At 40.8% G+C, this 11,896-nt stretch overlaps 1 protein-coding gene across 3 annotated transcripts in view; it reads left to right on the plus strand.

The window, feature by feature from the left end:
• Window positions 1-5,012: 5,012 nt before the first annotated feature.
• Window positions 5,013-11,896, plus strand: part of sh3gl3a (SH3-domain GRB2-like 3a) — a 46,609-nt gene continuing 39,725 nt past the window's right edge. For all 3 annotated transcript variants that reach the window (XM_036981191.1, XM_036981192.1, XM_036981193.1), the window contains exon 1: window positions 5,013-5,240. In XM_036981191.1, the coding sequence (XP_036837086.1) occupies window positions 5,196-5,240 (45 nt within the window). In that variant the 5' untranslated portion in view covers window positions 5,013-5,195. The remainder of the gene's footprint in view (window positions 5,241-11,896) is intronic.

Below are 11,896 nucleotides of genomic sequence, written 5' to 3' on the forward strand. Positions count from 1 at the left end.
TGATTTGGAGTCACATAGGGAATTTGTAAGATGGAGTAATGAACACACTCATTCTAAAAGAATTCAACCAGTAATGATTTTTATAGCCTACAATACAGCATATATAACACATCAACAAGCACTTATATTTGAATAAATAGGGTATACCATCTACATAGAGTGTTATCTGTCATACAGTATCTTTATCATATAGCATCATAAATTAAATACAAACCCCCCCAAAAATCACAATTTTTGAATCACATTCACAATCACATTTTTAAAAAGACTAAAGCCACACACTAAAAAGTCTGCTCATTCTGAATGCTTTATTAGACTCCGTTTGACAAATGATAAAATGTGATGAGAATATATTATAAAGCTAACAGTTAATGTAGCTCCCATACCATAATTCTAGCAGTATCATGGTCATAAATACAGTACCAGTCAAAAGTTTGAACATACCTACTCATTCAAAGGTTTTTCTTTATTTGTACTATTTTCTACATTGTGCTCTAGAATAATAGTGAAGACATCAAAACTATGAAATAACATATATGGAATCATGTAGTATCCAACAAAGTGTTAAATAAATCTAAATATATTTGAGATTCTTCAAAGTAGGCACCCTTTGCCTTGATGACAGCTTTGCACACTCTTGGCATTCTCTTAACCAGCTTCACCTGTAATGCTTTTCCAACAGTCTTGAAGGAGTTCCCACACACGCTGAATACTTGTTGGCTGCTTTTCCTTCACTCTGCTGTCCAACTCATCCCAAACATTCACATTGTGGAGGCCAGGTCATCTGATGCAGCACTACATCACTCTCCGTCTTGGTCAAATAGCCCTTACACAGCCTGGAGGTGTGTTGGGTCATTGCCAACCAGATGGGATGGCGATCGCTGCAGAATGCTGTGGTAGCCATGCTGGATATGTGTGCCTTGAATTCTAAATAAATCACTGACAGTGCCACCAGCAAAACACCCCCACACCATCACACCTCCATGCTTCACAGTGGGAACCACACATGCGGAGATCATCCGTTCACCTACTCTGCGTCTCACAAAGACACGGCGGTTGGAACCAAAAATCTCAAATTTGGACTCATCAGAACAAAGGACAGATTTCCACCGGTCTAATGTCCATTGCTCATGTTTCTTGGCCAAAGCAACTCTCTTCTTCTTATTGGTGTCCTTTAGTAGTGGTTTCTTTGCAGCAATTTGACCATGAAGGCCTGATTCACACAGTCTCCTCTGAACAGTCAATGTTGAGATGTGTCTGTTACTTGAACTATGTGAAGCATTTATTTGGGCTGCAATCTGAGGCTGGTAACTCTAATGAACTTATCCTCTGCAGCAGAGGTAACTCTGGGTCTTCCTTTCATGTGGGGTCCTCATGAGAGCCAGTTTCATCATGTAGCTTGATGGTTTTTGTGACTGCACTTGAAGAAACTTAAAATTTTCCGGATTGACTGACCTTCATGTCTTAAAGTAATGATGGACTGTCATTTCTCTTTGCTTATTTGAGCTGTTCTTCCCATAATACGGAATTGGTATTTTACCAAATAGGGCTATCTTCTGTATTTACCCCTACCTTTTCACAGCACAACTGATTGGCTCAAATGCACATGTTAATTGAAATGCATTCCAGGTAACTATCTCGTGAAGCCGGTTGAGAGAATGCCAAGAGTGTGTAAAGCTGTCATCAAGGCAAAGGGTGGCTACTTTGAAGAATCTCAAATATCAAATACATTTTGATTTGTTTAACACTTTTTTGGTTACTACATGATTCCATATGTGTTATTTCATAGTTTTGATTTCCCTATTATTCTACAATGTAGAAAATAGTCCAAAAAAAATACAAAAATTAGTAGGTGTCTCCAACCTTTTGACTGGTACTGTAGTTCGCAACCAGCATTACTTCTACGTTTGCAGGTATACTGTAACCTTAAACATCAGGGGAGCTCTGCTTTAGAGAGACAGAGAAGTCATCGTGTGTGCGAAAATCCTTTTCTCAGCCTCATCTATCGACCACCTCTGCTCTTCTGGGTATACCTGCAGACCAATTTATATTCCAATTCCTAATCCAAAACATGATGAACAACTTAATGTGTATGTTCGCTTCATATGAAATGAATGGGAGTGTAAAAACTGCTCTTAGTCTGTCCCCCTTGTGGTGAATCGGAGCTGTGTCTGTGAGGTTTGAGATCTCTTGTTCTAAGACTATGGCGCCTCCTTGTGGTACACATTGTGTACAATGAACACAGTTTATAACAGTTTATAATTTAGAACTCAACAGAAGCAAATCAATCAATCACAATTGAATTATACCAAGTATCAGGTTTGTTTTTCTTGAGACAACTGTTGCCCTAGAGGACCAATGTTGGAGGAAACAACATCAAACACTTGTAAAAGTGACTTCCTAATCACATATTTTATATTGTATATTTTATATAAGTATAATTAAAGCTTGATTCCTTAGTTGCTACATAAATTTTGTAGCATAAATTTTGTACATAAATTTTGTACATAAATTTTGTACATAAATTGTGACTTGTAAATGAATTATATAAATCCATTGATTCTTGAAGAATATAATTTCTAAATGCCTCATGAGCTTAGTTCATCTGTTGTGCCACATCAGGACCCAAAATATAAGTTATACGTTTTATTCCAATGTTTGTAAACAATATAAATGTAAACAAACACTGTACAGCCTCAAAACATGGTACAAATATAATTTTGATATACTGGATGGTCAGTCCTTGTATACACAGCTCAGTCTATGAAATTGAGAGTGGTTACATTTCTCCAGGCCCATGCCTCAGCTTTTTACCAAAACAGAGGTGGGACAGCACTAAGTTATTGTTTCAACTGCGGATTCTAGCTGTAGCACTTTCCTGCATTCAAATGACCTAGTGGTCTCATGGGTGGAATGGCATCAATATTTCTCATAATGTCATCATTAACAATTTATTTTTTTTTAAACACAGAAAATCTGGTGTTTCTATGTCAAACGGTTTTGTTATATTTCAGTATTCTGTGATGTATTTAAAGTGTAATATTGGGATGCAAACTCAACATTTAATACATTTCAAATCTATATCTGACATGGTACAGGTGTCTTCTTTTTTTGATCCCATAACCATGTGTGTGAGGTGTATACTTTTGTTTCAAAGTAGATTTAGATTTTTTAAGACTACCAATAAACACTCTCTGTGACCCTGATTTAGCCCACTGCAGTAAAAGGTTAAGTAATTATGCCAGAGAGGCTATAGAACAAATCTGGGCATAACACATACATTGAGATTTTTCCCCAGTATAGTATATTATAGTATAGTAGTATAATAAACTATTGTATAGACAGTATAGTATAGTATAGACTGTATAGTATAGTATAGACTGTATAGTATAGTAGAATAGTAAAGTACAGTATAGACTGTATAGTTTAGTAGTATAGTCAAGTATAGCATAGACTGTATATTATAGTACTATAGTTTAATTTAGTATAGTATAGTATAGACCCCTCAAACTCAACTCTGCACCTGGAAGCCAGTCCCACTGCGGTTTTATTTCATTGTTCCCCTCTAATCAGGGACTGATTTAGACCTGGGACACCAGGTGGGTGATTCCCCTCTAATCAGGGACTGATTTAGACCTGGGACACCAGGTGGGTGCAATTAATTATCAGGTAGAACAGAACCAGCAGGCTCTAGACCTCGTAGGGTCAGAGTTGAGTACCTCTGGTATGGACGGTATAGTATAGTATAGACAGTATAGTTTAGTATAAGTATAGACTGTATAGTATAGTAGTATAGTATAGTAGTATAATATAGACAATATAGTATAGTATAGTATAGTAGTAAAGTATAGGCAGTATAGTAGTATATTATAGTAGTGTAGTAGTATAGTAAAGTGTAGTACAATCATTAGGGTTGTTGTACTGGCAGTTATGTTGCTAGCCACACATTCTGGCTTGAGTTTTTTTCTGAAAGTTAATATTAAGTACAGTGTAGATCCACTGTCATCCCCATTCAAATACATTATTTGTACTTTCTGCATGCTCTGGTTTGGTGAACACACTCTTGACAGTCCTTGGATGTATGTGTCAGGACCCATGTGAATCAGCAAACAGCATGTAGACATTAGGCACCAAACAGAAGAAAACAGACTAAAACAGGGAGGGACTACCTAAACTTGTCCAATAACAAAAACTTGTTTTTGTTTACTGTTGCAAAATGTTTTGCTATGGTACACCCTAATGAATACAGCCCAGGGTATGCCGCTAGGAGAGCTAATAGAAGACAATGCATTTTTTAATGAGTGTAAATACTCTGTGGGCTTCCAGGAAGCACTGCTGGGTAACTCATAACCTAACTGCCTACAATCTGCTATGTCATTATTCTGTACAGATATAGGCCTTGTAGAAGGTTCCTGGGTAAAGTGTTGCCAATGTAGCATAGTTTGAATGAATGTAGAACATGTATAATGAAAGGCTTTATACCCTGAAGCAGAACCATGTATTTATCTAAATTCACGGCTCTGGCCTGATGTAGCTATAGAATGGACACAACAAACCAGCTGACCAGTGACCGTAACTTGCTGCACATTCTGTTCCATTACAGCAGGGGGCAGCAAAGTCTTTCAGAACATATTTCATAATTAGGCCTAGACATTGTAATGGGGCCCGAATAAAACAACATAAATAACAAACATAAGTATGGCCAAAATACAATGTTTTTGTTGCACCTGCAGTTTGAGTTGGTGATATAGGCCTTTTCCTTCTGTAGCCCTACCAATAGCATGGAATTCCTTGGCAGAAAGTATGTAGTAAATCATGAAACTATACAATACCAGATAAATTATTTGTCAATCAATACTTATGAAAATCAACGACATCACGACTCACAAATAGGGTACTCTCGCTTTCTCTTTCCGTCGTATGCTGTTTTTAAGCGTGGGCTTCCACCGCTCGATCAAATTTACATAAACTTAGCGCTTTCCACCAATCAGGATTGAGAACGCACGACATGTCTGCGATACAGAAACCCGCTCCTCCAACGCAAGCAGCGGCAACATTGTAGCGGAGAAACGCCAGCGGACGGGAAGCAACGAGGGGAGCGCCACGGAATAGACCCCGTTATATTGTTGTGATTGCCCCATCTAGATCGTATTCTGCCAGATCTCTCTGAAAAGTGAATCGGTACACCATTGAGGATGTCGGTGGCAGGGCTGAAGAAGCAATTTCACAAAGCCAGTCAGGTGAGCAGGATACGCCCCGTTATATCACAATAAGTGGTAATGTTTCATCATAACGTTATGATTTTAATGAACCTATCTAAACATGACATTGATCTATCTGTTATACAAACAACGACAATATAATAAAGCAATATTTCTGGCTTGACGTCATGGTCTATTAGTTCCAATCCACTCTCGCTTTCATAATCAAGCTCACAAGTAGCGAGTCGACATCATTGTTGTGTTGTGTATTTTCTGGCCCCGTGCCTCCAGTGTTGTCAGGAATGTGCACGTATGGTCGGGAGCGAGCGATCTACTTGAGCCTAGAGAGAGAGAAACATGTAGGCGACCTGCAACTAGTAGCAAGTGCAGCAGGTCCTTTTTCCAAATTTGGGATTGTTTTGCTTGCCAGCGCGATTTTATCATTCATTTGCCAGATGGTGCTTTTCTCTGAATAGGGTTCCTGACTGATATGCATTTGCTCGCAGGCTTAACAAAGACTCCAACATACAATGGAGAACATAGCAGTACCACAAGCTGTCCACCTCCTTTTGGTCAAGTTATCAACGGGCTCCCAGCTAGCCTGTCAGCCACCTGCTTTTGGTCAAGTTATCAACGGGCTCCCAGCTAGCCTGTCAGCCACCTGCTTTTGGTCAAGTTCTCAACGGTCTCCCAGCTACCCTGTCAGCCACCTGCTTTGCTGTCCTTTAGCCTAGTTTCAGGCAATGATCTTTCATGGTAGCACCCAATGTGCATGTAGCCTCAGTTGTGTGTGAATGAGGATATCTTGCTATCTTGTTTCAGAAGTGTTGCTCCCTTCCCTATTTATATTATACAATTGGTCTGTCTGTCCATCTGTCTGCCTGTAAAGTCTGTCTGCCTGCCTGTAAAGTACAGTTGAAGTCAGAAGTTTACATACACTTAGGTTGGAGTCATTAAAACTCGTTTTTCAACCACTCCATACATTTCTTGTTAACAAACTATAGTTTTAGCAAGTCGTTTAGGACATCTACTTTGTGCATGACACAAGTAATTTTTCCAACAATTGTTTACAGACAGATTATTTCACTTACAATTCACTGTATCACAATTCCAGTGGGTCAGAAATTTACATACACTAAGTTGTCTGTGCCTTTAAACAGCTTGGAAAATTCCAGAAAATGATGGCATGGCTTAGAAGCTTCTGATAGGCTAACTGACATCATTTGAGTCAATTGGAGGTGTACCTGTGGATGTATTTCAAGGCCTACCTTCAAACTCAGTGCATCTTTGCTTGACATCATGGGAAAATCAAAAGAAATCAGCCAAGACCTCAGAAAAAACATTGTAGACCTTCACAAGTGTGGTTCATCCTTGGGAGCAATTTCCAAATGCCTGAAGGTACCACGTTCATCTGTACAAACAATAGCACGCAAGTATAAACACCATGGGACCAGGCAGCCGCCATACCGCTCAGGAAGGAGACGCGTCTCCTAGAGATAAAAGTACTTTGTTGCGAAAAGTGCAAATCAATCCCAGAACAACAGTAAAGGACCTTGTGAAGATGCTGGAGGAAACAGGTACAAAAGTATCTATATCCACAGTAAAACAAGTCCTATATCGACATAACCTGAAAGGTCGCTCAGGAAGGAAGAAGCCACTGCTCCAAAACTGCAATAAGAAACCCAGACTATGGTTTGCAACTGCACATGGGGACGAAGATCGTACTTTTTGGAGAAATGTCCTCTGGTCTGATGAAACAAAAATAGAACTGTTTGGCCATAATGACCATTATTATGTTTGGTGGAAAAAGGCGGACGCTTGCAAGCCGAAGAACATCATCCCAACCGTAAAGCACGGGGGTGGCAGCATCATGTTGTTGGGGTGCTTTGCTGCAGGAGGGACTGGTGCACTTCACAAACTAGATGGCATCTTGAGGAAGGAAAGTTATGTGGATATATTGAAGCAACATCTGAAGATATCAGTCAGGAAGTTAAAGCTTGGGTCATCCAACTGGACAATGACCCCAAGCATACTTTCAAAGTTGTGGCAAAATGGTTTAAGGACAACAAGGTATTGGCCATCACAAAGCCCTGACCTCAATCCTATAGAAAATTTGTGAGCAGAACTGAAAAAGCGTGTGCGAGCAAGGAGGCCTGACTCAGTTACACCAGCTCTGTCAGGAGGAATGGGCCAAAATTCACCCAACTTATTGTGGGAAGCTTGTGGAAGGTTACCCGAAACGTTTTAACTATTTAAAGGCAATGCTACCAAATACTAATTGATTGTATGTAAACTTCTGACCCACTGGAAATGTGATGAAAGAAATAAAAGCTGAAATAAATAATTCTCTACTATTATTCTGACATTTCACATTCTTAAAATAAAGTGGTGATCCTAACTGACCTAAAACAGGGCATTTTTACTCTGATTAAATGTCAGGAATTGTGAAAAACTGAGTTTAAATGTATTTGGCTAAGGTGTATGTAAACTTCCGGCTTCAACTGTATGTCTGCCTGTCTGTCTGTCAGAATCTTTTCCCACTTGTGTTCAGGAAACCCCTTGTTGTGTTCGAAGTCACGTTCTGATGCCATGCTGTGTAGGCTAAAATATATATTTTCGCATTTGGAGATAGTTAACTTGTTACCAGACAACCTAGATAGCGTGCACACTGAATAGACAGCACACATCGCAAAGAAAATGGGTCAGTCTCTAGGCACACAACCTATTTATTCCCATATAGTAGACCAACTAGTGTAGTTTTGGTCCAAGCAAGTACAAACATGTCACACTGGTTGTATAATCAGTCTATTAACATTCTCATTAAGAATTCAATTACCTTTTCTAATACGTACATTGTTTCCCATCTTCCACCACAATTACTCAGCACGAAAAGACAGCATGACGCTGGAATGTGACATATCAGAACAATGGCTCATGAATAGACCGTGTGTGTGTGTACGTGTGTGTGGATTCACATTACCATGCTCTGAGAATGGATCGTGTTCATCACGGAAGAACATTGTCATTCAGTTGTTGCTTGGGACCATGAGGTTGAATATATGCATTATTATCTGATTATGCAGCTGGGTAAAAGTTATTAATAATGATTCATTCAGTGGTAAATGTCAACATATTTCCAATAATCTGAACATTGTAACTGTATTTTCTGTCTGTCTGTCCGTCCGTCTGTCTGGTTGTCTGGTTTTACTGCCTCAGCAGATCATGTTTTTATCTGGTTCCTGTCTGGTAATGTACCACCAAAGATATTAAACTCATTCCTGTTATTCGGTTCAATCGGCGTGATTTCCACTGTTATTCACCTAAAGGGAAGTGGAATGGAATATTGGCCTTAGATGAACAAACAGGCGTGTGTGTGTGTGTGTGTGTGTGTGTTCACAGTCACACCCAGTAGTGTTTATGAAGCTACCTCTACTTGATCACATCAAAGTGTGATCCATTCTGACACTGTGACAACAGTGTGGCTGTGTCCCAAGTGGCACCATATTCCCTATATAGTGCAATACTTTTGACAAGGGCCCATAGGGGTCAATATCAGTATACTATATAGGGAGTAGGGTGCCTTTTGGGATGCAACCTGTGACTGACAGCAAACACAATACTGTAGTCTTCTCTCCTCTCCCCTCCCTATATCACCCCGGTGATAATTGGATCTGTTATGTGCGGTGGTGGTCACTTAACCTTCCACTACTCTGTTTACGGTGTGAAGTCCTCTCATTACTCCTTCAGAGTGAAAGATGAAGCCATTGTCTGAGAGAAGGTTTATGGGCCCCGTTCTTTATCTTGTACATTTTTGATGTATCTGGGTGGAGTAAACTTACTGACCTGAGTCAGGCTCTAACAGGCTGTAAAATAAGGTAGTCAATACTTAGGGACACGTCATTTAAAAATAAATACATGCATTCTTATCCCAAACAATTATAGTTAAGTACATTGCTCAAGGGCACATCAACAGATTTTTCACCTAGTCAGCTCGGGAATTGAACCAGCAACCTTTCAGTTACTGGGCCAACCCTCTTAACCGCTAGGCTACCTTCCACCCAACAACACCCACCAACCATTATATACAGTATGTAACACAGTAGCGTGTCCCCTCCAATGGTGGATGCCAAGGCCTCTTGGCCAGGTCAGTTTACCTAGGTAGGAAGAAACCTTGAGAGGAACCAGAGTCATAAGTAGAAGGCCTTCCTCCTCTAGTTAGACACAATGGTCTGCATGGGTAGAAGTTCAAAGTACATATGCAGTATTAAACCATCAACGCCAGACGGTTCTCTTTCAAGGTAAAAGACAATACCTGTTCCACTCTGTACATACAGTAGTCCCTGTCAGTCAGAAATACTGTGTGTTATCAGGGGACCGTGTTTAGCCTGTCTGCGTGTGTGTTTATCAATGGAGGTCAAGGTGCATGCTGCTTCATCTTGGTGTGTGTGTGAGTGCAGTTGTGTGTGGTGTATACAAGGTGTGTGTGTGTGTGTGAGTGCGATGTTATCACTGGGTTTAAATGTGTTTTTTTAATGCTGTGTTTCAGCACGTTAGCTGGTGAACATGAAATCCATTACAGTAGCTAAAGGAAGCTATTGTGTAATGACGGTATTGGATGCGGCTAACACCCCCGTAAAAAACATATGAATCATTCATTTTAAAAAGGACTCAGCCAAACTGTGTGGCAGGTTTTCAGCTCATTAACATGTTGGCAGTTTATCAGCTGTCTATTGTGAGTTCCATTGGGAAATCCAGCAGCCATTCTTTTTGTGTAAATAGGGCTCTGGGGTTAAGTTTCCTCTAGGTACAGATCTAGGATCAGTTTACCCTCCCCAATCCTAACCTTAACCATTAGTGGGGAAAATGATAAACTGACCCACGATCGTCACTACGTGTGGCTGTTATAACTGTTATAAGGAGCCATGAGCTGAATTTAGCAAGTCATGTAATCCACTGTGGTGTGACAGGTGACATTCTAAAGTCTAAGGTCACAATGTTTCATATCCTATGTTGTGTAGCTGAAATTGGCTTGTGTGTGTGTGCGTGTGTGTGCATGCGTGTGTGTGTGTGTAAGGGTCTTTTGGAAACCAGACTGCTTCCTTCTTCCATTGAGTGTCTCTATCAAACAATGTCCATTTCCACTGTTTTTGACAACATTATCTAGCCCAACATTCTACACACAATAGTGTCATTATGTGTCATCCTGCCTGCACACCAATATCCTTATGGGACAATAAAGATTGACTGAAGATATATGAACACACACAAAAAAAAACATTTTTGTTGTTGTATTCTGAGTTCCGACACACAGGCCGTAAAAGCTTCTGTTCAATGCCAAGCCCAGCACAGTGACAGGGCTGTCCTGTCTTCTGTCAGAAATCTCATTAAGGCCTAAGGAATGGAATTCATTTCCCCACTGACATGTAGGAGTGCTTGTGTAATCTAGCTGTCCCAGGAGATGTCTCTGAATGTCCTAACGAAGCTCCTACCACTCTCTCTCTCCAGTCTCCACTATCACTTATTATGCTGCACTCCCTCTTCACGGTCATCCTCAGAGACAGACAGGCAGGCAGGACAGATTGAAAGAGAGACAGACAGACAGGCAGGCAGGACAGATTGAAAGAGAGACAGACAGACAGGCCGGCAGGACAGATTGAAAGAGAGACAGACAGACAGGCAGGCAGGACAGATTGAAAGAGAGACAGACAGACAGGCAGAAGCAGGACAGATTGAAAGAGAGACAGACAGACAGGCAGGCAGGACAGATTGAAAGAGAGACAAACAGACAGGCAGGCAGGACAGATTGAAAGAGAGACAGACAGACAGGCAGAAGCAGGACAGATTGAAAGAGAGACAGACAGACAGGCAGAAGCAGGACAGATTGAAAGAGAGACAGACAGACAGGCAGGCAGGACAGATTGAAAGTGAGACAGACAGACAGGCAGGCAGGACAGATTGAAAGAGAGACAGACAGACAGGCAGAAGCAGGACAGATTGAAATAGAGACAGACAGACAGGCAGGCAGGACAGATTGAAAGAGAGACAGACAGACAGGCAGAAGCAGGACAGATTGAAAGAGAGACAGACAGACAGGCAGGCAGGACATATTGAAAGAGAGACAGACAGACAGGCAGGCAGGACATATTGAAAGACAGACAGAGAGACAGGCAGGCAGAAGCAGGACAGATTGAAAGAGAGACAGACAGACAGGCAGAAGCAGGATGTCCATTGAGCTTTGACCAGCCATCTCCAGTGGACCCTGACCAGTTGTTCCGTCACTTTATCTTGTTGTGTTGTGAGGCCTTGTACAGAGGAGCCAGCAAAGTGCACAGCACACACACACTTCCTGCAAACCAGTGGATTGGATTTAGGCATTCATTAAATATCTGCCTAAGAACATTTGCTAATCAGCTGTAGCTTAATAAAATAATAATAATACAAGTAATAATGTTTGGTCTCCACACCTTGTTCCTGGATTTTCAACCTGCAGAATCCATTTTATTTGAGTAAACTAAACACGTCGATCCAGAGCATCACAAACCTGCTCAGTGGGTGACATGTCTGGTGTGTATGCAGGCCATGGAAGAACTGGGAAAAGGGAAGGGGTCTGAATACTTTCCGAATGCACTATATACAGTGCCTTAGGAAAATATTCAGACCCCTTGACGTTTTCCTCATTTTGTTACGTTACAGCC

The sequence above is a fragment of the Oncorhynchus mykiss genome, chromosome 6 (genome assembly GCF_013265735.2).
Source record: "Oncorhynchus mykiss isolate Arlee chromosome 6, USDA_OmykA_1.1, whole genome shotgun sequence".
Lineage (NCBI taxonomy): Eukaryota > Metazoa > Chordata > Actinopteri > Salmoniformes > Salmonidae > Oncorhynchus > Oncorhynchus mykiss.